At 40.2% G+C, this 24,996-nt stretch overlaps 4 protein-coding genes across 8 annotated transcripts in view; 3 read left to right on the top strand and 1 right to left on the bottom strand.

Annotated features, from left to right (window-relative positions):
* Positions 1-1,858: 1,858 nt before the first annotated feature.
* LOC103459124 (cystine/glutamate transporter) lies at positions 1,859-7,337 on the top strand. Its single transcript, XM_008400405.2, has 12 exons — positions 1,859-2,181; positions 2,900-3,026; positions 3,109-3,224; positions 3,318-3,443; positions 3,521-3,620; positions 4,119-4,163; positions 4,258-4,381; positions 4,474-4,577; positions 4,649-4,745; positions 5,561-5,710; positions 5,802-5,979; positions 6,106-7,337. The coding sequence occupies exons 1-12, from the start codon at positions 1,959-1,961 to the stop codon at positions 6,168-6,170; spliced, it is 1,455 nt and encodes a 484-aa protein (XP_008398627.1). The 5' UTR covers positions 1,859-1,958; the 3' UTR covers positions 6,171-7,337.
* On the bottom strand, positions 6,658-12,614 carry foxm1 (forkhead box M1). Of its 3 annotated transcripts, none has more exons than XM_008400408.1 (9): positions 12,429-12,614; positions 11,356-11,840; positions 11,088-11,227; positions 10,151-10,342; positions 9,938-10,066; positions 9,721-9,780; positions 9,010-9,061; positions 8,750-8,922; positions 6,658-8,425 (listed from the first exon to the last, which is right to left on the bottom strand). In XM_008400408.1, exons 2-9 carry the CDS (start codon positions 11,804-11,806, stop codon positions 7,643-7,645), a joined length of 1,980 nt encoding a protein of 659 aa, XP_008398630.1. In that variant the 5' UTR covers positions 11,807-11,840; positions 12,429-12,614; the 3' UTR covers positions 6,658-7,642. The 3 variants fall into 3 exon arrangements, with proteins under 3 accessions (XP_008398630.1, XP_008398632.1, XP_008398628.1); XM_008400410.1 differs by lacking the exon at positions 12,429-12,614 and adding an exon at positions 12,153-12,246; XM_008400406.1 differs by lacking the exon at positions 12,429-12,614 and adding an exon at positions 11,956-12,235.
* A 109-nt stretch (positions 12,615-12,723) lies between these two features.
* rhno1 (RAD9-HUS1-RAD1 interacting nuclear orphan 1) lies at positions 12,724-14,855 on the top strand. 2 transcript variants are annotated; one of them, XM_008400402.2, is made up of 3 exons: positions 12,724-12,893; positions 13,019-13,206; positions 13,599-14,855. In XM_008400402.2, exons 2-3 carry the CDS (start codon positions 13,036-13,038, stop codon positions 14,322-14,324), a joined length of 897 nt encoding a protein of 298 aa, XP_008398624.1. In that variant the 5' UTR covers positions 12,724-12,893; positions 13,019-13,035; the 3' UTR covers positions 14,325-14,855. The 2 variants fall into 2 exon arrangements, with proteins under 2 accessions (XP_008398624.1, XP_008398625.1); XM_008400403.1 differs by having other exon boundaries at positions 12,724-12,922.
* Positions 14,856-15,090: 235 nt separating this feature from the next.
* Positions 15,091-24,996, top strand: part of tulp3 (TUB like protein 3) — a 17,862-nt gene continuing 7,956 nt past the window's right edge. Inside the window, exons 1-3 of one of the 2 annotated variants that reach the window (XM_008400401.2) lie at positions 15,091-15,205; positions 23,227-23,268; positions 24,643-24,694. In XM_008400401.2, the coding sequence (XP_008398623.1) occupies positions 15,156-15,205; positions 23,227-23,268; positions 24,643-24,694 (144 nt within the window). In that variant the 5' untranslated portion in view covers positions 15,091-15,155. Of the gene's footprint in view, positions 15,206-19,622; positions 19,931-23,226; positions 23,269-24,642; positions 24,695-24,996 lie in introns of those variants that run through there. The other variant, XM_008400400.2, reaches the window with a different exon arrangement.

Raw genomic sequence — 24,996 nt, 5'->3', positions numbered from 1 at the left:
TATTACACCCTTATGTGGTATATGTGCGCATCTGTGTGTGAAGGTTAATTAATTCCCAGGACAGCAGCACACACACATAAACAGGCCTTTCATGATAATAGGTTTGTAAATGGGGGATTCAAGCTGCCAGATCTTGTACCGCGCATGCAAAGACCTCAGCTGGTTGCCAAGGGCGATGTTTCTATGACGGCTGCGTGGAGTATGACTTTCCTCTCCTTGTTTACCTTGAGGGAGGCAACCATTAAGAATAATCAGCTCTGTTTGAAGGGAAATTCTGAATCAAAACACTAAATAAAAAAATATATGTGTTAAATTTATCAAAATCAGTTTTATCGTGGTATTGTTTCTGTTCTTTTTTAAATATTTCTCTAGCTTAGTTTTTCTTCTTTTACATCTTTATGAAAATGCCTGGTGGGGAATAAATGAATATTTCATTCAATTTTTGTTATGTTTTGTGCTGGGTTAGCTTATGGGAGACTCTAAGGAAAGGTTAAGACCGGTTTGGTCTTGACATGCCAAGACATCTGAAGAAACACAAAGTGGAGATGGATTTTCATTCCCTTTGTGGGATGTCTGCTTGTTTCAAAGTAAAAAGAGAGGCTAAACTGAGAGCTGTCACACTGAGATACCAAATATGTCACCAGGCTTCATGGTCACCGAACTGCAGCTTTTACTGACTCTCTGTTTCCAAAACAGTGCTACAATGCAAAATACGTCAGCTAGTAACAGAAGATGCATAATATATTTATATATATGATAGAAAGATATCCAATTTTGAACATGGCAAAAATTCTTAGATGAGACGTTAGCGCCATCTGCTGGTCAAAGAGAGAAAGAGTAACAGTGATTTGACTGAACTAGGAGAAAATTCTCTAAAGATGCAAAACAATAAGTGACTAAATCATTTTGAGTTCTCATTTTATAGCACCTTAAAATATATATAATTAAATAAAAACTTGTTTCATCTTGCTCTGCCACAGCAAGGAGTTGAAAATGACAAAAGTGCAGGAACATGGACCCAAAAAAAACATAATTTGCATTTTGCATGTAACTCAATAGGTTCAACTTTGGTCGTGTCTTTGTTACATAACTTTCTCAAACTTCAAATAAGATTTTTTATTTATTCTTCACATTCATGACTGTTAGTTGCACTGGATTTTATTTAGGGGTATTAACATTACAGGGGGCTAAATGTACACTCTGCTTTCAGACTTCTATTAGTCAAGTATCTGACATTATATTTGAAGACTTATACGTTTCAAATAAAAGGTCAGAAAACTCCCTTTGTCAGGATAAGTACTTTGTTTTTTATCACTTTGAATTCAATAAAAAGGCTAAGATTTGTATCCCCACATGACATGTCGTCTTTTTCCCTCTTGTTGCTTTATTGTTCAAATAGCAGATGTAGCATTCCCTCCTCTGAAGGAGCCTCTGGGTTCATACTGTGCAGGAATTTTAACAAGCGGGCCTCCTGTTGATGAGACGAAGCTGACATCCATACAGCGTTCAATCGAGGGAAAAGAGGCAAAAGCAAGCTAATCAAGTGGCTTCTGTCTGCTTTTTGTTTATCAGCTGAGCTGTTCTGAGGCCTCCACATGAAATCTGCGTCGTATTTTTAGAGTTTGTCAGACAAAAAAAAAGTGTCCTTCCTTCTATTTGTGCAGTTGCTTCCACGCCTTTTTTTTCTCAGAGTCCAAAAACCCACCCACACACGTTAGCGCATATTTACCCAGACAAACATCACTTTACAGGAAAGTGTCAAGAACTTAAACCGCTTTAAATCATTCCTGGAGCTCGGAAGAGTGCTGGCTTTGTTTTCTGCACCCTGGGCGGGTGAGCCAAGAGCCAATGAGGGGAGAACGAAGGGGGCAGGCAGGGGGAGAGTGGGAAAAGTTCTGGCCTACGCGGTGTGCTCCCACTACAGTTTCGCTCGGTGACCTACAGACACACACACAAAAATGGAGAGGACACAGATAAAGAAAGAGCAAGATAAGGGGAAGACGGAGGAGGAAGCGGTGCGCCTTCGGAGGGAGATTGGGCTGCTTCCTGCTGTGTCCTTCATCATCGGGACGGTGGTTGGCAGTGGGATCTTTATCGCTCCGAAGGGAGTGTTGATGAACAGTGGCAGCGTGGGGCTGTCTCTGCTGGTGTGGGCGCTGTGTGGCATCCTGTCCCTGTTTGGTAAGACCATGCTCGTTTGCCCTGCTTCTTCTACATATGTAATAATATACCTATAAGGAAAATATTGCATGAGAGCTAAGATGTATTGCATTATTTTTTTGTGTCCGATATTGCAGGCCAAATAATATCTAATGTCATATTGTCCTGCTTGTTCTTTGCACTAGTGATTTAGTCTGCATTTTACAAGTCATGTGAAATTTGGAAGGAGCTGAAATAATCTGCAGTTTATATTTTCAGTGGGACAAAAGTCATTTATAGCAGGGAAACAAGTAGCAAAGCAAAATATTATCAAAAATATCTACAATATTCAAGTCAAGTCAGGTTTATATGTATAGAACATTTCAGCAACAAGGCAGTTCAAAGTGCTTTACATCACAAAAAACACAGTTATGAAACTATAACAATCAATATTGCATTTTCTTTCAACCACTAACAGGTGGGTTTTAAGAACTGATTTAAAGGAACTAAGTGTTTCAGCTGTTTTGCAGTTTTCTGGAGGTTTGCTCCAGACTAGTGGAGGATAGAAGCTGAATGCAGCTTCTCTATGTTTGGTTCTGGTTCTGGGATCCAGAGCAAAGCAGAACCAGAAGCCTTTAGTTAAAGATCAGCAGATTTACAAACTAACAAAAGTATTTTTGAAATCTATTCTTTCTGGAAAAAAAAAAAATTAAATGAACTGCAAGTAAATAAAAGTCTTCCTTTTCCTGTTTCCTCTCAGGGGCCTTATGTTATGCTGAACTAGGAACCACTTTCACAAAATCCGGGGGTCACTACACTTATCTCCTAGAGACGCTGGGGCCCCTGCCAGCCTTCTTAAGACTCTGGGTTGAGTTCCTCTTTATAAGGTACAAGGTTTTTGTTGTTGTTGGGGCAAATGAAGAAAAATCAGAATAACAGACACTACTCTTTTTTTTTTTTTTTTCCCAGACCAGCTGTGGCGTCCTACGTCTCCCTGGCTTTCGGACGTTACGTTGTTGAACCTTTATTTGCACCTTGTCCTGCTCCTTCAGCACTGATCAAACTCGTCAGTATCCTCGGAGTGAGTGAGTGGTATTCCACGCCTTCTTGTCTACTTTATATTTGGATCAGTGTTTCCCATCCAGCAGAGACGTAATGTGTGATTTGTGTCTCTGTAGCATTTGTTGTTGCAGTTAACTGCTGGAGCGTCAGCATGGCCTCGCGCACTCAGGTCACCTTGACCTTCATTAAGATGTTTGCGCTGGTACTCATAATTATTCCTGGGGTCATTGCTCTAGCAAAAGGTACGATGACGGAAGCAGTGATACTGAGCAAGATGGCGTTCCTGGGAACATTTGAACTTTTCAACGGCTCTTTGCAGGAAAGACAGAAAATTTCCAGAATGGATTTGAGTTGGAGTCCATAACTCTGGACAGGCTGCCACTGGCTTTCTATAACGGTTTATATGCATATGGTGGATGGTAAGTCAGCACAGTTTTTATTTTGACAAGTTATATATACAAAAGTTAACATTTGACTGGGATTTTATGGGTTGGACTGACAGAAAGTAGCACATAACTGTGATGTGTTTCTTTCAGGATTGCTCTGCATTTTCTCCATCTGTTTTCCTATTAACCCTGCATTTACTCTCCCTGCTGGAAAAAAAAAACAAACTTTCCCACAGCATGACACTGCCAACACTATGTTTCAACCTGCAGTGAGTGTGTTGAGGGTGAAGTGTCAACGTAGTTTTCCACCACACATAAACAATTCAGTTTTGCTCTTGTTTGATCGAAGCAATGTCTTCCACATGTTTGCTGCATGGCCTGTGAGAAAACATGGATGGGTTTTTCCCAGCAATTGTTTTCTTCTGGTCACTTTAAAGGCCAGATTTATGTGGTAGGCATATAATGGTTGACTGTAATAGTTTTTTCTTTAGGGGTATCAAAGTAAAGTTCAGTTTCTCCTTCTTCTCCTAGGTTTTATCTGAACTTTGTCACAGAAGAAGTAATAAATCCAAATAGGTATTTTTTATATTTGTCTCAGATTGAGATCATTCTTTTGAGTGAGTTGAAAAGTCAATGTTCATATTGTCCTGTGTGAATCATATGCTTCCAGAAACATCCCTTTGGCAATAATCTGCTCCATGGTGACGGTGACGGTGTTTTACGTGCTCGTCAACGTGGCCTACTACACCGTGATGACGCCCGCTGAGCTGCTGCTGTCTGACGCAGTGGCTGTGGTCAGCAAAGAGCAAAATGTTCCACTGACGGAGAATGTAGAGGGAACGTGTTGGCACAGCTGTGTTCTGACGTGACGTGTGTTTGCCTGCAGACGTTTGCAAACCGTGCTCTCCAGGGCCTGGCCTCAGTGATTCCCATTCTGGTCGCTCTGTCTTGCCTTGGAGCTCTCAATGGCGGCTTCTTCGGCTCGCCCAGGTATTATGAGAGCGGAAGCTGTTCTTAATGTTTTCTGTGCAGTTCTGGACTTATGAGATTTGCGGTTGCAGGATGCTGTTTGTGGGCGCCAGAGAAGGCCACTGGCCACCGATCTTTTCCATGATTCATGTCCGACAACGCACACCGTTACCTGCTGTGCTCCTCCTGGTCAGTACTGTCCAAAGACCATGAATCAAACAAAACTGTTCCACCGCAGCAGATGATGAACAACATCTATAATCATGCTTCTATTTCTTGTATTCTGCAAAAGTCTTGTTGTATTTTGGTGTGGAGCTTTTAGAATGAATCTCATTTTAATTTATTAATCGTCATCAGCCAATAGGCTCACAATGTGACATTTATTTTCTTGTCATTTTTAGTCAGGTTTAAAATGACATTTGATTGATTTTCTCTTATTGTTACCAGTGACATGTTTTTTTTACTTACTTCCTGTTGTTTTACAGCACTTTGCTCCAATTAACATGCTTTACAATGTAAGCTCACCATGAGTTTCTCCAGTTGTAAAACTCCTTCTCTTCCAAATACTTAAGTGTCTCTGATTTGGAATTTTTATTGATTCATTCTGGATCTGCTGAAACCAAAAGGGTATTTTTTTATTTTTATTTCCTGTCGACAAAGAAAGACAGTTTGCATTAATGTGCATGCCTCTTTGCACCGTCTGCACACCCTGGACAGAGCACTTACAACTGAATCACCATTGGATGTTGTGTGCTTGTCTTGGTCTGGCAGCTTTATCCTCCTATCAACACACAGCCAGAGTCAGCTTTACAATCTCCCTGTAGAAGACCTCTGATCCATCTTCTCTAAAAACAATGTTAGTGTCTCAGCTCCTAAGAACATGTGACGGGTCTGGAAAAAAGAAGTGACTCTCAGAGAGCTGTAGAAAGCTGGGTTGCTGACAGTATTCGTGTGTTGGCCGCTGTAGCCGCATGCGACTAAAGCTGCATTGTGTGTCTCTCCAGTATCCATTGGTGGTGGTGATGTTAATCACTGGGGAAATCTACCAGCTCATCAACTTTGCCTCTTTTTCACGCTGGTTCTTCATCGCCCTGGCAACCTTGGGCATGCTCGTCCATCGATACCGCTTCTCCCACCACCCAAGGCCCTTCAAGGTTAGTGTGTTTTTCTGAGTCTTTCAGCATTTTTTTCCCTTTCACATTACAGAAATCTGATCATCTATCCTGCCTGCTCTCCCACCTTAAGGTCCCTTTGGTCATTGCGGTCACCTTCACAGTGGTTTGCTTCTTCATTGTGGGTCTCTCGCTTTATTCGGACCCCTGGAACACGGGGCGGAGCTGTGCCCTCACTCTAACAGGAGTTCCCGTTTACTACGCGACTGTCCATCGCTTTCGGGTGCCACGTAGATTAGCGCACATTTTCAGTAAGTCGTGCCATTTGTAGGTCACAGTGACTCAACTTTGAATATATGCGACTTGAAATAAGAGTGTTCAGCATGTCAGAGTTTAATAGAAAAGATCTGACTGGTGCATATGTCTCGTTTTCCCAGATTATTGCAGCAAGCAGCTGCAGATCCTGCTGGAAGTGGCTCAACAAGAAGTCCAGACATACTGAAGACAGTTAAGACATTTAAGTTTCCACTGACAATCTTTGAGGATTAAACCTTTCTTAGAGAGTCCAAACTAACTAACTAACTAAAATACTTCTTTTTGTACAAGAAAACATTAAAAAGAATATTTGTAACAGATGTATATGCATTTGTCTGCTGATTTACCAAGAACATTGAAAAAGCATCAGTAACCCCTAAGACGTCTTAAAAAAATTTCATGCTGAAATCAAAAAATTTGCTGAATTTTACAAGGAAGGTAAGCCAAACCAAAACCTTTGCTGACCTTAGAATTAGTAATAAAACACATGGAGTAGCTTTTTAAAAAACATCTTGTCCAAGATGGCAAAAATTTTTTTTAACAGTTCTACAACATGTAAAAAAGGTTAGACAAAGAGTTGTATTTAAAACAAAAGTCACCCATCCACACCTTGCAAATGCCGTGTTGTAAAGACCACAGTTGCAGCGATGAAATTAAATGGAAAAATCCTTCAATTTAATGAGGATCTAAGGAATTTATTGTAGTCTTACTTCAGAAAACAACCTCTCTTCATAAACAGATGGATTCATAGTGCTGAGATTAAAAAGCTGAGACAACTCAAGGACCTGTTCTTAAAAACACACATTATTCAGTGGTACAGAAATAGGTCACATCTCAACCTCAAAGATGATACTGCAAATAATCTTTCTTACTGAAGACAAATACTAAATATTCTGTATTTTCTGCCTTAAGAGGTAAAAAGAGCAGTTTGCAAAAATTCCTCTGTTCAGATAAAATGCCCTTCAGTTGACAACGGCACATCCAATAATTACAGTGAAGATTTCTGACAACAGTTCTACAATCAGACAATCCTATTGCTGTTAGTGCTACTTGTAATACTTTTGTTTTTGTTTTGTTTTTTTATTGCTGGTAAGACTTTGGAACCCAACAACAGAGTTTACCAAGTGATCAAATAATCTATTGTACAACTGCAAGTCATATATTATAATGTGCAAATCAACATATGTGTACACTTAAATATTCCTCTTCTCATGCAGCTCTTATAAGTGACAGCGATGCAGAGCGGCTAAAAGACAATACAAAAGAGCAGGGCCACATGCAAGAGAAGAATTTGACACACGGAACAGTAAAAAGCAAGTGCAAACATGAGAAAGTTACAAAAAAAAAAAAAAAACAGCAGGCAAATACAAAGTGGGAGATGAATGAGTGCAGTCTCTTTGCCAATTAAAGCTCCACGTGAGACCTTGTTGAAGCCTCCTGAAGACCCTACTTTGTTATTTGTACTGGAGTGAAATTAATAAATTATATTCAGACAGAAATCAAACTAACCACAAACTGAGATTGATCACACACCTCCAGCAATAACCATCAAAAACACACAACAGGTGGATCATGACCAGATGAGAAATACGTCTGTTTTGCTGAGTCGGTGCGTGCTTTAGTGTTCAACAACGGATTTCTAGCGTTTCGGCCTTCGGGCTACATGAACTGACCGAGGAACTCGGACAGGCTGATGTTGGCGATGCCCAGGTCTTCGTCGTCCAGCGCAGAGAAGCTGATGTCCACCAGAATCTTGCTCAGGCTGTCGTTCATGGTGTCCAGGATGAGGCCCTCCGTGATGGAGCGGTTGGACGGTGAAACGGCGGGCGCGTCCGCCAGCTGCGTCTCGGTGGGGGAATCCGTCGGCGGGGCTCTGCAGGGGGCCGGGGTGAGCAGCTCCCGGGGGGAGCTGAACAGCGGCAGCTCTTTGAAGGGAGTGCTGTTGAAGCTGAAGGTGGTGTACTCCTGTCGGGGCGTGACAACGGGACCGCCCGGCGTGCGGATAGGACTGAAGTCCAGGACGCTTTGGCTGTCTTTGCCGACGGGCGTCACCTTCCAGGGTTCAAGTGTGACGCTGGGCGGTGGCTTGCTCGGCGTGGAGGAGCTCAAGTGGCTGTGACTCTTTATGGGCGTCTTGAAGTAGAGTTCCCGCTCGGGGCTGCCCTGGAAGTGCTGCTGCTGCTCGGCGCTGTCAGCTTCTCTCACGTCCTGGGAGGTGGACGCGTCCGAGGCGACGCCAGAGTCAAAGAAGCTGTTGTCGGGGCAGAAGAGGATGGGCTCGTCCTGCAGAGAGTTCACCAGGCTCTGCTTACGGCGGGAGCTGCTGGACTGCCTCTTCGGAGGAGGTTTACGTGTCTCGCGTTTTGTCGGAACATTTACGGGTTCCGCCTTCAGGTCGACATGAGGAGCCAGAGCCACGGCTGGACTGTCGCCCTCCGTCACCTGGGAGACGACAAGAACAGTAAAAAATCCCTAACTTCTCACGTGGAAAATAAGATATGTCACATTTTTTATGTAGAAGACGTTTCGACTAAAGTTCACTGTGAGTGTAAGGGAAAAAAAGGGAAGGAATGAAGAAAATCCAGATGAAATTATTGAAATAAAAGGCAGTTTTTAAGGATATATTCTATCATTTATATTTTTTAAGGAAAAAAACAAAGAAAAAAAAAAACCTGATTACTTAAAATCGCAGATCAAATTTTGCATTAAAAACCTGAAATGTTGTACAGCATGACTTCAAGTAGCTACACCTGACCGAATGTGTACCTTGGGGGCAATGCGGACTCTCTTGGTCCCGCGTGAAGCATTTTGTTTGTGCTTGGAACCAGACGGGCAATAAGAACCAGACAAGGACGGCAGATAAGCAGAGGAGGCAATGGGCAGCTGGATAGGAACCAAGTAAGAGTCTGTACGGGGCAGCAGCGGTTTCATCCTCCTCTCTGGAAACAAGCAAACAGAAACACACTCTAAGAAACATACAGTTACACTAAGAAACAAACATTTGTGTTAAGTTGTGTTGAACTCACCAGTAGAAGCTGGTGCTTTTCTTACGGCGGCAGATATATTCTTCTTTTCATGCTGGGAAAGCAACACAGAGATTCACTTCAGACAATCCAGCTTTAGTTTGACAGAAAAACACTCAACATTTTGATCGGTGCCTCACAAAAGCTTTAAGGTCTCTTGGACTTTTTCAGTTTGTCACATCCCAACTACAGATGACTATGAAATTTATTAGAATTTTTCTTTTAATTATAGATCGACACAAGATAGTGCAGTGGCTTTACAAACAAAAATCTGAAAAGTGTGGCATGCATTTCTTTACTGAGCAGCCAGAGTACACAATTGTCTGTGAAGGGAGCTGGATTATGTAAGGGCTTTTTACAAATGCATGCCACACTTTTCAGAGACAGATTTATTGGTAATAAATGTTGGAAATCAACTGTCCTCCAACATGTTTATTAAACAGTACTTCATTTTGGTCTAGTAGGACAATAAAGTATAGAGGTATGTCATTGTAACAAGACAAAACATGAAGTGTTCAGATGACTTCATTTTTTCTTCTACCTATAAAACAAGATCTCAGTTGTTCAGCTGCAGCTATACTTTGAATCTAAAAACACAAGTTGTTAATCAGGTCTCAGAAGATGTTAAACATTTGACTTTCCATGCTGTTTAGCCCTCTGCTGCCTATCTGTGGGATGAAAATAGTTCTTCAACAAGAGGTGAATCAGTCTTACTTGGTGGGGACACGGAAGCAACGGCACAGGAGAAGAAACGGTCCCCGGATCGCAACAAGGCTACAGAAAGAACAGAAACTCAACGAATCAGACAGCAGTTGTATTACGAAAGCAGAGAGGACTATGAGGAAAGAAGAAAAGAGGCAATGGAAGACAAGGAAAAACAGCTTTATGTATTTAATAAAAGCAACATGTACGTGAAAATAGCGATGCTCACCCTGTAAACCTGATCAAGGGTCAGGCATCGATTGATATCTGGTCGAATTGTCCAGAAAGAGGTTTTACCATCTGGCGACCGCTCGCGGATGAACATGTCGTGCAGAGAAAGATTGTGGCGGATTGAATTCTGCAAAGGAACAAAACCAGTGAACTCCCTCATGGTGTTGCTTTGAGATCCAATCTAATTTCCTCCGTTAGTTTTCTGAACCACCTTCCATCCTGGTTTGGCCACTTCTCTGTAATAAGGGAAATGGTCCTCGATCCATGTGTAAATTTCTTTCAGCGTCATGCCTCTGTTCTTCCTGCTGTTGATGGCGAACTGGATCATGGCCGTGTAGGAGTACGGCGGTCTCTGTAACGTGGGCTGATGGGAACCTTCTGGGTTGGAATTTGTACTGTGGGTCTGAGAGAATGCAAAGAGAGTGATAGACAGTCCATTTTTTTGCCATGTTGTTAAGACTTTAATAAAAACATTCATTGTTGTTGCTAAGTTTTAAAATGAACATGTTATGCAAAAATCCAGAATGTAAAAAGGATGAAATTCAGAAAACAATCCCCCCCCAAAAAAAAACAAACATTTTTTTTTTAGTAAAAGGACCAGACCACTAGTTAAATGTGTTCGTCTGTGCAGGATGTTCAGTTTGCAAAGCTATACTTCCATTTATTGAATTAGCAGCTAATTTGTGAGCTTGAACCTCTCAGCCACTAAAAATACACTCATATACTTCCAGACTGTTTTCTGTGATAACAATATTGCATTCACTGTTGTCAGATTGATGTTTGCAATTTGGTATGTTATGCAGCTCTAATGAAATGCAACTAAAATCTAAATCTAAAATGAATTTCAAATTAAACACCATAATCTGGACCTTTCTCCTGTAGTTATAGTTATAAGTCATAGTCAAAATATTTTAATTACACAGATGTGTTGCTTTTGCAACACATCTGTGTTGCAATGTAATGCAACACAAGTCTTTTAAAGATCAGTATAAATAAAAATAAACTCAGTTGAAAACCTTAGCAAGTCAAAGATAATCACATTTGTGTTTTGTGGCATTTGATTTGTGTGCTTTTACATCTGGGTTTCCTAACAATTGCTCTGTTTGCACTTCAACAGTGAAAAAGTAAATAACAGAAACAAGGCTGACCTGTAAAATCTGCGGTGCCTGAAGCTTCTTCTCCTTGTCAGTTGTCTGATTAGCAAGGTGTGGCTCCAAGGCACTGGTATTCATTTTGCCCAGCCACTGGATATTGGTGAGGCTGTCATCTAGAGGACTGCAACTTGCACCTATGTTCATCAAAGCGTAAAAGAGAGAGAACAGTTTAATCACAGCTTAAAATGGAATATTAATGGGGGATAATAAAAAAAAGGAGCTATCGATGAGGGTGAAGCTACAGCTCTTAATTCATACATACTTGACTGATTTCCAGTGAGAGGCTTAGCATCTGGCATATTGTGGATAGTATCTGACTTCACTGGTTGTGCATCTGTAATTCCTGCAGGAGATGACTCCTCTTTGACAGCAGCCTGGCAGAAAGATCCATTGCCCCTGCTGCCACTCTCACTGAGAAGGATGAACTTGTTTGGGCCTTGGACGCCACTCTCTTTGCCCTTTGCAGTGAGCACACCGATGATGCTTTGCAGATCTGCCTCTTTAGGGATGACAACCACCTGAGTGTCAGACATGGAGGGGTGATTCATGATGGGGATGCCGTGTGGGAGGCACTGGCTGGCTGCTGGCTTAATCGGCTCCCCAGACCCTGTTGCACCGTGCTGAGTTTGCTTGTCAGCCTGAGTTGGTTCATTTTGCAGAAATGGAAGTTTTCTCCTTTTCAGAATCAGGGGTCTCCTTGGGCTCCGTCTCATGGTCAGATCGCTAAAATTACCCTTCACAGGATTGCTGTGCAAAAACAGCACACACATTAAATTAAATTAAAAATAAAAACGTACACGTCTAAAACACGATCGGTATGTTTTCTAAGAAAAAACTGATCTTTTTTTAATATTACTCCTACCTAAAATCACCGCTAGATCAACGTTCAATACTACCGGAAGAAAACTGACAACATCGAAGTTAGTCAGTGGGGTTAGTTCAGGCTGGATAATAACCGTTCCACATTAACAAAACAAAAATAAATTAAAGCACTTTTGTAAATACAATAGGAGTCAGAATAATTAAATAAGATATGTGTTTTTCGTGTGAAATTCAAACCCCTTTTGTCGCTATGTCGACTCAGTCGCTCAATAACTGCTCAGCTGCAATCGCTGTTTCCTTAGCGACCTGCGCCTTCTAGAACAGCCGTTTTTTAATTTCACTTTTTTTTTACCGTTTAATTGGAATACATTTAAAATTAATGTTCATTAGTTAATAGTTTATGCACATACAATTAAATATTCAGAGGATGTGTCTCTTTTTAAAGCACCGATTATCATAACTCCCAGTGTAGCAGAGCGTTAAATAGGCTATTTTCATAAAATGAATCCAAACCTTCATATTACTGCAAAGTTTCAGGCGATCCCACTTGGCTGAACCACGAGTCGAAGTTGAAACATTGCGTTCATAGTTGTTGTTTTTGATTAATCCACTGTAACTGTTACAAAACCATGTCATGAAGTGTTATTTACATATCTTCAGCTCGTTTTAGAGACGTTTTTGAATTTTGGCGCTGCGGGCGCTGCCTCCTTCCGTCACTTTGATCACGTGGTAAATATTAACCAATAAGGAGCCAGGGGATACCACCGCTAGGTGGCAGTGGTGTAACTGCAGGTTGGCATTCTAATCGAACCAGAGGAAGAAAAAGAAGAAAACCGGGAAATACAACAATGCCTAACAAGACAAGAAGAAAAAAGAGCAGGACAGATAAATTGTATAACTGAGTTTTATTTACATATGTCAATTATGAATACTATGTCTTACGCAAAGAACAACGTGACAGAAAGAAGACTATAGAAAGTAGGCGCTTGAAATGAAAGCATTTGAATGTATACTTCTTAATTGATACTCTAAAACGTTACATTTTGTTATTTTCCGTATGGACTTTTACTCAAGCTTACTTTTTGTGACATATCTTCCTCCAGGTGTTCAGGAATGATTTATGTTAATGCCCCGCAAAGCCATAAAGGCGGATAAGCCTGCCCTGCAATTTATCGAACGGCCTGTAGGAGGGAGCAAACTTCAACATGCGCCTGAAGTCCGAGCTGCAGTCAACCCTAAGGATTTTTTTCCAGAGTCACTAACACATAACAGCTCAGATCTTAATTCGTGGGTAAGTTCTGTTGTTTATTCTTTTAAAAGATGCACTTTTGGTGATGGAAAAAATGCATCCAGATCAAAGTCCATTGCTTTGTTATGAATTTGATTTGTTAAATCAATATAAAAAGCAGATTTACCCTAGAGTTTGCAAAATAAAGCAAAAGATATTTATAGCTGCCAGGTATGGGATATTTTAGATCTAGACACGTTTTTATAAGTTTTCATATCATATATCACCACTGCTGAAATATCCACCATAAAATCATAGTGAACTTGGTTATCTGGTAATTTGAGTTTGGACACAGAATTTTGATGTGGAACCCATGGCCATGTTAGTACTAGCTGTAAAAGATTACTGCAATTCTTGTTGTATCATCCATTTAACTTAGTGTTTCAAAATTTCAGGTAAACCCACAGTTTGACTGCTCATCTGCAGCTGCACGTCCAAAGAGACGAGGGAGGAGAAATGGGCAGAAAACCTCAAGTTTACTTGACCAATGTAGTCAGTTGTCCAGACAAAACAACACATGCAAATACCCCTCATTGCCATTTCGCATTCGGGACCAGTCTCAGAAACAGTCAAGGACCACAACCACAACAAAAGGTGCAGTATCAAAAGTCAAAAATCAACCTCGTGCATCCGTTTGCCGCAGCAAAAGGACCGCAAATTCGGCTTACTCAGACACTCCAAAAAGGCAGTTGGTCACAGCTAGAAAAAGGAATGCTGAAGCACTTCCTGATGGCGCTGCCTCCCACAGTAGACGTTTGGATAGGCTTGGAATTCAATCTGAAGAAGTGACAAGTAGATGCAGAATTCCAGCAGAGGGAGCTTCAACACCTACCTCCACCAAGCTGATAACCACAGAAGTCAGCAGTGTTTGCCCCCCACCTGATGTGGACACTCCGGAAAGGATGTGGGAAGAGGTAAACTGTTCCTCTTCTTCCCCCAGATTTTTACTGTTTGCTCAGCCATGTACATCACCATGCAGGGGCCCACCTGAAGCCTTGGTGGCCGACACACCAGAGAGGGACTATGGGGTGAAGGTGACATGGAGGAGGAGAAAGGGGCTGATGTTGATGTTAAAAGAAAGGGAGCTCCTTTCTGACTCGGATGCACTAATTCATTGCTAATATTTTTTGTCATTTCTTTTTATATATTGTGATTTATTGTATAGATTACTGTTGTGTATTACTGTAATAAATCAAGATAAAGCATACTCTTATTTTACCAACTGCAAAATACAAATTACACAGCACTGATTAAATCTATTATCTACGTATAACTATGTTTACTTTCACATTTTACTGTCAAATACACCAATATTTTGCCCACTCAAAATCTAACTCATAATACATAATTTCAAAAAGAAAATTTTTCTTCGGTGACTCATATAAATCTTATTCAACTGTTGCAGAACAGAATATAAAACAAAGGGGTACAAGTGAAAGACGCAGCTTTATTTTCCATTTTTAGCAGAGTATCATTATTATCATTATTAAATTATATAGAATATATATTTTATTTAAGGCATTGTTGATTTAAACCGCATTATAACTGCTTTTAAATGTGCAACCTTGTGCTTGTAAAGCTACACTATTAGAATCGGTATGAAATGTACCATTTTGATACAAATAAAATTCTACTCATTGTTTTCAAAAGTACGGATAAAATTACTTATTTTTGAATGATTCCAAATTATGAATATTGCTGTTATTTGGTTATTCTAATGAATATTTTTTGAGTTCGTGACTCACCTTTGACTTGTCTGGCGAATATTTCATAAAATCAAAATAAGAAACTAGGCGTGACGTTGCGCCCCTCTTCAGAATGTCATCCAATTAAATCCCACCTAACGAAAGAGCGGACCAATAGGAAGGCAGGTTCTTGATATGGTCGGTAACTAAGGACAGGGTAACAGTGCTCTCGACAACAGCGTCCAAGAAAAAGTGCAGTCCCTCCGGATGGTCTTCCCTTGGCAACAGTGCTCAAACATGAGTTACTACAGTATAAGGTGAGCGGAATTCATAATGTTGCTTTCGGTTTGTGTTCGGAAGCCGCCTGTGTTTTCAAATGTAAGATCTGAATCCGAGTGTTGGTAACATATTTGCATAGGCACAAAAAAACTTAATAGTCCCCTTCAACTTTTCCAAAAACAGCACCGCGAACAGTGGAGACAGAAACAGCTAATGTTAGCTTGTAACGGTAACCAGCAATATCTAACATCCTGCCACTGGCTTTTTAACACACTCGCGTTTTTTTCCTGTGTGAATATATCTTATTTTAATCAATAGTTGTAGTCAATAGAGGGATATTTTTTGCCGAGTGAATGAACCGTAGCAATATTTACCCGTAAAATCGCTGCTGTAGCATTATTGACAAGAAAGAAGAGAATAAAAAGAAAACTCGTTATAGTACAAAAAGAAGGAAGAACTTTAAAAAGAGCAAACAATGTGGTACATATCCTACAGTACATTGTTTTTTATTGTTGAATTACTTGACAAAAGTAAAGAGCAAGCCTGTTGCCAGTGGTTTGTTTAAACCAATCAGTGGATCTATTTTTTGTTTTTGGGAAGAAATTTTGATTCACAGCTTCATATTTCAGTCACTTTCTGATAAATGCATTTTACAAGAGATGATATGAAAACATCCTCAAAGTTCTGCAGCTTTGATTTCGAGAGAAGAAAATCTTGTCATGCCTGAACATGCCTATGAGTACAGAAGGGTTTTTCTTTGTTGTGAATAAATGTAAGCTGTTAAATTCACAAATTATCATTAGGTCAATTAGAGTATATTGAAAAACAAAAATGTGAAATTATAATAATATTGCTTTTTACATTTTTTTTTTGCATTGTGCGAACTGGGGCTTCCATAAACAACTGTGTTTTTGATAAGCTGCTAAAAAGTTTTTTTTTAATAATGACAAAAAAGTTTCCTCCCAGAATATGAAGTAACAAGAAACTGTTACATTTGTAAAATAAACATGCGAACCAACCTGTACAGTTTAAAGTAGGGATGCACTGACTTTAAAATGTTAGATGTTATTCTTATTGTTATGACCGATAACCAAATTGTTTTACATGTTATTTATGTATATTTTCTTTCCCTCTCTACAGTGAAAAATGTGGAGAGTTTTACTTTACAGTCCGACACCGGCATGTTAAAAATTGCTGAAAGTTGTCCAACATATTAATCCCTTTACTTTGTGCTTCACTTATTTAAAGCCTGAGATACATGTTTAAAATGTCACCTCCAACATCACAAAGTAAGTAAAAGGACATTTTTATAAAGGCTGGGTTTTGAAAATGCTAAATTTGCTGGCACTGAAATGGGAAAAAACAAAGTGAAGCCTCAAAGGAAAAGGTTACTATTGCAACCTTTACTTACTAAGTATAGTAACAAATGGAACATTTTTATGGAGCTTACAAATGACTTTGTGTATGTATTTTTTTAGGAGTTTATTGTTACATTTAAGCCACTTTTTTGTCCCTCCTCCCTTTCCTTTCCATTGTTTCGATGTCCACAAACTCTTGCCGAGTTTTTGGCATCTCTGTTACTGATCTCTATCAGATGTGGGCATAAAGGTCATTGAAAGTTTGTTCAACTGGCTAAATGTATTATTGGCTAGACAAGTTTGAATGCAAGGCATCTGAAACTTTAAAATCTAATAATTATCACATCCAATGACTCCTTTGCAGTTGTGATGATAATGCACACATTGATACTGTGATGATTTTGATTGAAATCATTGTGCAGTTCTAATATGAACCTGATCAGACTGAAGGGACGTTTTTGGATGAGTTAGAAAGTTTGTGATGAGAGCTCTGTTTTGTTTTGAGAGCTGCATGCAATTAAAACTGTGGAGCACAAGTCTCACATCTTTTATTTTCCAGATAGAAATCAAAGTAACTTCAAATCGTTTCCTGTTGCAGTGCCAGTCCAGTTTAGGATTCAAGCAAGTTTGTGATTTAATCTCTTTAGGAATACTTTTGCTATATGCCTGACATACAGATGCTACCATCCATCCATCCATCCATCCATCCATCCATCCATCCATCCATCCATCCATCCATCCATCCATCCATCCATCCATTTTCTTACACCCTTGTCCCTCAGTGGGGTCGGGAGGGTTGCTGGTGCCTATTTCCAGCTAGCTTACCGGGCGAGAGGCGGGTTCACCCTGGACAGGTCGCCAGTCTGTCGCAGGGCAACACAGAGACACACAACCATGCACACACACACTCATACCTAGGGGCAATTTGGAGAAGCCAATTAACCCTCACAGTCATGTTTTTGGACTGTGGGAGGAAACCGGAGTACCCGGAGAAAACCCACGCATGCACAGGGAGAACATGCAAACTCCATGCAGAAAGACCGGGGCCGGGAATCGAACCCAGAACCTTCTTGCTGCAAGGCAACAGCTCTACCAGCTGCGCCACTGTGCAACAGATGCTACCATCTTGGATATTTATTCTTTTGTTTTTTGTTGTGTTTCTTCAGTGTTGCTTTTTGTCATCATGGCAGAAATAAGCACATCTCTCATCAGCATACCAGCTGGATCGCTCACCGCTCTGTGGACTCACCCAAACTAGTCAGCTTGTGTGACAATTCACAAATGGCCGCTTCAGTATTTCCAGAAGAAGTGGATGGGTGTTGCTTTTCTATTCCAACTCTTGCAAACCAGTCAGAGTCTCGAGGCGAACGCGCCATCGACGTTCTCTGATATTCAGTGTGAAATATTTGACACTGAATCTGGGGTTCGTACGTTAAAAGCTGCTGAATGCTGAGAAACTTGGCAGATTTTCTGCTGTTACGGATCCCACGCTGCGCATGCTGGGATGAGCTGTTTAAAGAGCGACAGTTTTCATAACAGCATGCCTATGCAGTGTTACAGGAGCTGCTTACATCAGCCAAGAGATGAAAGTGGAAGGTCGGTGTAGTTTGTTGGTGTTGTTGGTCAGACTGCCGTTTGAGAAGGAAAAAAAAAAAACGTGAAGTAAAAAGGCCTCTGCGTTGAATCCTGAGCAGTTTATTCCATTTATCCTCAAAATTGAAACTGCACCACTGTGTAAATCATTTTGAAATATCTGAACTCGGACATTGGTGTACCTCGGCAGCTGGAACCATGACTTGTGGTCGAGTGGTTTATTTATGCAAACTCCACACACATTTAACCCGACGAAGCTCTTTTCTCGAATGCCTGGAGAGCTGTGTGAAATTTGTGGTATTTTCTTACGCATACTGCTGGAGAACTATGTAAATTTCGCTAAACATTTTTGGTTCCCTGCCGTGGTGAGTCATTGTTCCAGGAAGGAGTTTGCAAAGAGCGCTGTCGGTAATCAGCAACTTACATTTCTTGCGTTTCGCTGAAACACAGCAAAGGATCGCTGCTGGAGAGTCGGTGGTGGAAGGTGATGCTTCGGGGTTCCCGTGGGAACCGGTATTATTATCAACTCTTGCGGCTTATTTCCATCGTTTGTTTGGAGCTCAATAATTACTCCCTCTGGTGAAAGAGTCCCACGCTTATCAACACTGGACTTATATGCAGTTTTAGACAAACACACAACGTACTCCCATTTTCTTACTTTGGTAAAATAGGTGTCAAAATAGGGAGATGCTGGTTTCCTAGCAACTAGATTATGGTTATACATCATGTTTTTTTTTTTAGAAAAGGATAATCTTATCGGTTCCCTTTAAAAACCATGTATGCACTTTTCCAGCGTCACATTGACAGAGCTGAAAACCTTCTGCAGGCCGTTGAGCTGTGAAAATGTTGAAAAGGGAAACATTTTTTGGAGACATTTGTAGTTTTAAAGTGCCACAACTTTCCAATAGTGCTGATTTATTCTGACGATTGACTGGACGACTGGACAAAAAATAGTCAGTTTCAGCAGATTTTTCATTAAACCACCAAAAGCTTGGATTAAAAATGCAAATTTCAATGCCTTATTTAAATAAGAAAATAAACGTTTTGCTTCCTAAAATGCAATAACTTAGCATTCCTTTGGTTGGTCATGTGTCGATCTTTCAGCAAATTGCATGTTTTCAGAGTTTTTATAATCCAGTTAATGATTACTTGATTACTAAATGAGTTGCCAATTATTTCAGTAATCAATTAATCATGATTCACGCGATTAATTGCTCCCGTCTTTCAAATGAAGCATTTTTTAAAAGATGCCAGACAGAATAAGAAGCTGTGGTTTGATAGATGCACCAGAATCTGTCAGAAACTTGTACTATATATACTTTTCTTTTCTCTTCACAATTATGAGCTACTTTATGTTTTTATCTTTTTAGAGGCATCTATACTTGATAGAATTTTGCTGTCTTTTATTTATTTATTTACTTATTTTCAGTACATTGACATTTAGCCCTGTCACTTCCGGACAGATTCTGTCTTGTGCATTGTCTGAAGTGTGAAGCCATGGCAACGGCACAAGCCTCACAACCTCAGTGTACCTTAGCGCTGGGTAACTGTCACTCCCATGGGTGGAAGATAGCAGAGCTGCCGCTTCTTTGTAATATCTGCCAGAGATCTCGGAGCGTGGAGGTCGAGTGTGTGTGCGCGTGTGCGTGCGTGTGTGTGGGTTGGGCAGAGAAGAAAGTTTAACCGCAAGTTTGAGGGAAAGTTTTTTTCACCATTGGAGGAAAATACCTGGATTAGCATTTAGACATTTGCAACCATGGAGTCCATGAAGACTGAAGGATCTCATCCGGTCTACAGCCGCTGGTCGTACAGGTAGCAGCTCATACCGACAGACTCTTAGCTTTGTTTTCCATTGGAAATTTCTGTTTCTATAGAGATGTTAGAGAAGGGACATTCTAACCACTCTCCTGTCCAACTAATGTGTTTTCTGTCTTTTGCAACAGACGACTAGAATACAACGTAGCCTTTAGCAGAGCTAAAGCATTTTGTCCATGCTTTGCCTTATATTCCTGACCAATCAGCTGGCAGGTGGTCAGAGCGCCTTGCAGTTCACTCTTGTACTTCTTGCTCATGTTTCTGCCACCATGTCGTTACTTATTCAAAGCATCGGCTTGTGACCGTGCTTGCTGTAACTAGAGTTGGTGATTTGTGTCTGTCCAGTCGTGTGTGTGTGTGTGTGTGTGTGTGTGTGTGTGTGTGTGTGTGCTGTTGGCTGGCTGATTTGAACAGGCATGTAACTAACAACATCCTCAGTGACCTTTAAATGTGTCTTCAAAAAAAGAAAAGGTGGATGTTAGCAATGGAGCAAAGATTAGCTGCTGTTCCAGTTATAATACCATCTAAAAATCTGTTTATTGAGCTCATTTATTATTAAGTCAACACATCTTTGTTCACAGAAATTTAGACTGTATTAAACTACTTTGCTTTTCATGTGTTATTCATAAATTTTTAAATTTAGCACCGTGTTTATCTGCCCCACCAGGAGATCCCGCTCTTGTTGACTTTCTTGAGAAATGTGGTGCTTTTGTTAAATCTTATTTTCTGGAACTGAAAGCATTAAATACTCTGAAATAAACCTTATTAGAGGTGTGCCGATCGATCGGCCACCGATCATAATGGGCCGATTTCCGTGAAAAAGTGTATGATCAGTGATCGCCGATCACGGTCCCTTGTTGCCGATCACACAAACCGATCAGCTGCTTCTCATTTCTCAGCCTGCCTGTGCAGCTGGTCTCCTCTTTCCTTCACACTGCACAAACGCGCAGCAACAAATCCTAAGCGATGTGGAGCTATCACGCACTGAGTGATTGAAGACGTTTGCGTGTTGGGGCGGAAAATTGAAGCACGTCAAAATTCATCAACACAACGAAGCTAATACGACATAAAAACAATGGCATACTTGACGGAGTTTGGCTTCATCGAGGCTCACTGCAGTACAGCTACAAACACTCACCCGGATTAGCATGACGGTCAGAAAGCTAAACAAATAACCCGCAAATAATTTAAGTCTTTGAGCTGCGATGTAAGACGCTGGTTCTGCTCTTGCTGTTGAACCACTGCTACGCTACAGGTAGTAATATTTCACAGACGGAGCGCCGCTTCTGCTCCACCTGGTAGTGACTCTCACACCGAACCTCTGCTTAAAGCTGCAGCATCTAACCTAAAAAAATACATTTTACATACGTATTAAAACTTTCGCTGTCCTAACATGAGACAGATAATCTCTAAAAAAAATAATCGATCTCCTCCCTGCTCTGCATAATTACTCCACTCAGTCAGAAACAGCCAATCAGAACTAGCAGTAATCAGCTAGCCGCCATGCTATCAGGAAGGTTTCATTCAGTAACTCAGGATTGTTTATTGTAATGGATCCTGTATTTGCCTTTGAATGTTAAGTTTTATACTTGAATTTCTTTGGCAATGTTGAGATGTTTTATTTTGGCTCTTTGCATTATTTAGCCTCTTCAGAGCCTTCATATGTTATCAGTCTGTTAAAGATGGTATTACTGATAGCAGTACGATTTGCACAATGCCTGTTTTGTTTTTTTCTTGGAAAAAGTTATTAAAAACAAGTTTTTGTCTAAATTAAGGCAAATTTATGGTTCCTTTTTCCACATAATGTAACCGGTAGTGCTTATGATTAAAAAAATAATAATTATGTGATCGGTATCAGTGATCGGTATCGGTGATCGGCCCTCATGGATGATGGGAATCGGTATCGGCAGGAAAAAACCTGATCGGCACATCTCTAAACCTTATAGTCACCTTTTTTTGTTCTGTTTAGACGTTATGGGTAATCTGAAAGTTAGATTTATTCAAATTACAAACAGTAGCTCATTTGTTGCTTGTAACCTCTCCTCATACCTGTGACTGATTATTAATCGATGCACTTTTTTTCTTGCTAACTTGGTATTTTAAAAGACCATAGCTACTCCTGATGAACCTTTTTTTCATATAAAACTAGTTGCTGAGTCTTGGACCTTGTTTGCAGAAAATTTTGAGTCACTTTTACTGTGTTTTCCAGAGACATTGTGGGAGCCATATAAAGATTTTATATCACATTTTTCTAGTCAACAGTCACGTCTGTGGTGACGACATGTGGAAATGGGTGCAAGAAGTGCTAGAAATGTCTGAAGAAAATAAATTCTGCATTTATTTGTCTATTAGAATTATACAGCCCTATTTAGACGACATGTCGATTCACCAGTTTGTTAGACAGACTTCACTCTCAATGCCATTTGTTTACATTTAATATTTAATTAAAAGTCGTCTTGCTGCAGGTTGCCCGGTTAAGCGTCTCATTTCTGGACACATCCTCACAACTCAAGTCTGTAAATCTTTACAGCAAAGTGCTAAAGGCCTCCAATTACTGTAAAGTACAAGATGTGACTGGAGGTTTTAATCAATGCTGCTGGAGGTGTTCTGCTGATGGGGCTACGATCTCCATGGTTACCGCGGCCTGACACATGATGAAGGTGCAAGAGTTGCTTGTCCTTCTCCTGTCACCCAAGCTGTGAGAGACTAATGAAACATTGATCACTTCCAGCACTGATGAGGCTCCGTCTGACTTTGTATGAATAAGAGATTTTTTTTACTCGATGTCAACCAGTTTAATTTGTAATAAAAAAAATGCTGAGGAATGTTGTGCTTGTTGGCCTTTTTAGAATCCCATTTGGAAAGACATTTCTAAATTAATATTTGTTTTAATTGTGAAACAGTGGAATGATTGAATTGAAGATAAAACGTAGGATATTTACTGTTTTGTGTATTTAGTCTTTATCTCCTTTCCCCCTTTGCTCCTTCGTCAGTTTTATCAGACGTATCGATTTCACAGATTATCACAAACAGCCCTAGTCTTTCACAATGCAATGTTCTTTGCTATGGCTGACAGATATAAATATACATAGAGTATTTTCCTCTAATTATATGCTTAACACGTTTAAATGTTTGCCAGGTGGTGTCTTTTAGGAGAGTTGGACTCATTTAATGCCAATTACTTGGTGAATCTGCCCTTTTATTCGCTTCTCTAGAATTGTTTTTTCACTGTTGTTGAACTGACTGGCGTATTTTTCTCTCCACATAATCTTCTCTTCCCTTTTTCGCCGAAGACCTTCCAGCTCTAACAACTTCTCTTCCAACTCGATGTCGAGGTAAACCACAATCCACAATAACATAATCCTTCATCTGTAACAGCTTTCAGTATGAAACAAGAAGTTAGGGTTATGGATATCCAGAGCAGATAATGGATAAACCTTTTTTGGTCCTTTCCAGAAATCAAAATAACTTGAGAAATAATAGTATTTTGCCATAAATGTTAGAAGAGATAAAATTAGTTGGCATAAACGCATTGAGCAATTAAATTTGTTATGAAAAATATATATATATATATTTTTTAATCTAAACCTTTAGTAATTATTATTACGTGACACTTCTACTGTTTTGTAGGTCAAAAGCTGAAAAAGTATCGGAACATATAATATTAGAAACCACTTAAGATGCTCTTCAGAGATATCTAATTACAAATGTGGGACCCAGAAAATTGTTAATACTCGTTTTTACAACAGGAAACAAGTTTCGCAGACAGCCGTAATGACTTGCTAATGAGTTGGCCAACATCTCACTACTTTGTCTACTTGCAGGTCTTAATCCCGGCTCCTTCCCTTTAAATAATATTCTCATATGTGTAATTAAGATCTACTATCAGTCTCCAGTCCCTTCCCTCCGTCTCAGATGCCAGATGGACCTCCCAGGTGACCCATCTGCTTACCAGTAACAACACTGAGGGATTTATTAGTCAATGCATGGCACTCACTTGTGCAAGATGATCAATTTTGGCAAAGGGTAGCATAATGACTGTATGAGTCATGCCTGTGCTGACAAGTAGGCTCCACATTGTGCTGAGGGAGACAGACTTATCAAAGCACGCGTGTCTGCTTTGTGCGTTCAGAAATGGCCGTCCAGAGTCCTTCTGTGATGTGAGTCATCAGCTGAAATCTGCAGCTGGAGAAAATGTATGACAATGACAGAAATAGTTGGAAATTCAACGCATCTGATGAGTTCACATCATGCTGTATGTGTACATGCAGCTTTGATCTACGAACAAAGTCCTTTCTCTCCACGAGAACGTGTGATATTTCAGATGAAAGAGAAATGAGCTTGATTGGTGAATCACTCTTGAGTTTTGATTTGGGTCTGTTCAGGTCGTGGAGTCGGGGTTGACAGTAGTGACTTCTACTATTGTTCTGCTCTCTCGCCACTGTAGCTTAGCAACATGTCTCTTTAGAAAGGTGCTGAATGTAAATGCACACCAGCTCCTACACTGCAGGTCGTCCTCCTTTCCTATTTTCAGAACATGATGATAAACGTCTCTCTGCTCAGTAATTTTGAGTAATGCTTAGTTAATAAAAGTAGGTCTTACTGACTTTGCAAAAAAAAAAAAAAAAAGATGCTGAAGTAGGACATTACATTCATTTTTTTTCTTGAGAAAAACGTGTAAATCCTTCATATTTGCTTTTCTCCTACAGTGGCATTGAAGATGACGGCAGCAGTTTAATGCAACAGAAGCTGGAAAGACAGGTGGGAACTGGAGTTTTCTTCATGAAATGGCAACGTTTGACCAGTCACATGATTTCTGTTTGTTGTTTTCTTGCAGCTTAGCTCTTATTGTATGTCGGATTGATTGTGGCTGCAATCCTAGTAGAGTAGAAAAAGAGATTCTGGCAGCGTTCAGGTTGACGTTGTGATTTCTACTCTGATGTGAACAGGTTTGTTCAGAGCTCTCATTCTCAAACGACTGTCTCGCCAGGATCACCGATTTACAGTTTTATGCATTACCTAAACGTCAGCAGAAATCCTAAACGTCCACCAGGTGGATCTCT

Source organism: Poecilia reticulata, linkage group LG23 (genome assembly GCF_000633615.1).
Source record: "Poecilia reticulata strain Guanapo linkage group LG23, Guppy_female_1.0+MT, whole genome shotgun sequence".
NCBI lineage: Eukaryota > Metazoa > Chordata > Actinopteri > Cyprinodontiformes > Poeciliidae > Poecilia > Poecilia reticulata.
Note: the sequence above shows the minus strand (reverse complement) of the source record. Positions and strands in the feature narration are given on the sequence as shown.

What these genes read in the sequence shown, in the direction of transcription:
- LOC103459124 (XM_008400405.2), top strand. Translation starts at nt 1,959, where the DNA reads ATGGAGAGGACACAGATAAAGAAAGAGCAAGATAAGGGGAAGACGGAG. An exon ending in TGGCATCCTGTCCCTGTTTG is followed by an intron (nt 2,182 to 2,899) that starts GTAAGACCATGC and finishes GTTTCCTCTCAG; the next exon opens with GGGCCTTATGTTATGCTGAA. An exon ending in TTATATGCATATGGTGGATG is followed by an intron (nt 3,621 to 4,118) that starts GTAAGTCAGCAC and finishes TTCTTCTCCTAG; the next exon opens with GTTTTATCTGAACTTTGTCA.
- foxm1 (XM_008400408.1), bottom strand. Translation starts at nt 11,806, where the DNA reads ATGAGACGGAGCCCAAGGAGACCCCTGATTCTGAAAAGGAGAAAACTT. An exon ending in AGGCACCGCAGATTTTACAG is followed by an intron (nt 10,343 to 11,087) that starts GTCAGCCTTGTT and finishes GCATTCTCTCAG; the next exon opens with ACCCACAGTACAAATTCCAA. An exon ending in CCCTTGATCAGGTTTACAGG is followed by an intron (nt 9,781 to 9,937) that starts GTGAGCATCGCT and finishes TTCTTTCTGTAG; the next exon opens with CCTTGTTGCGATCCGGGGAC.
- rhno1 (XM_008400402.2), top strand. Translation starts at nt 13,036, where the DNA reads ATGTTAATGCCCCGCAAAGCCATAAAGGCGGATAAGCCTGCCCTGCAA. An exon ending in GCTCAGATCTTAATTCGTGG is followed by an intron (nt 13,207 to 13,598) that starts GTAAGTTCTGTT and finishes TCAAAATTTCAG; the next exon opens with GTAAACCCACAGTTTGACTG.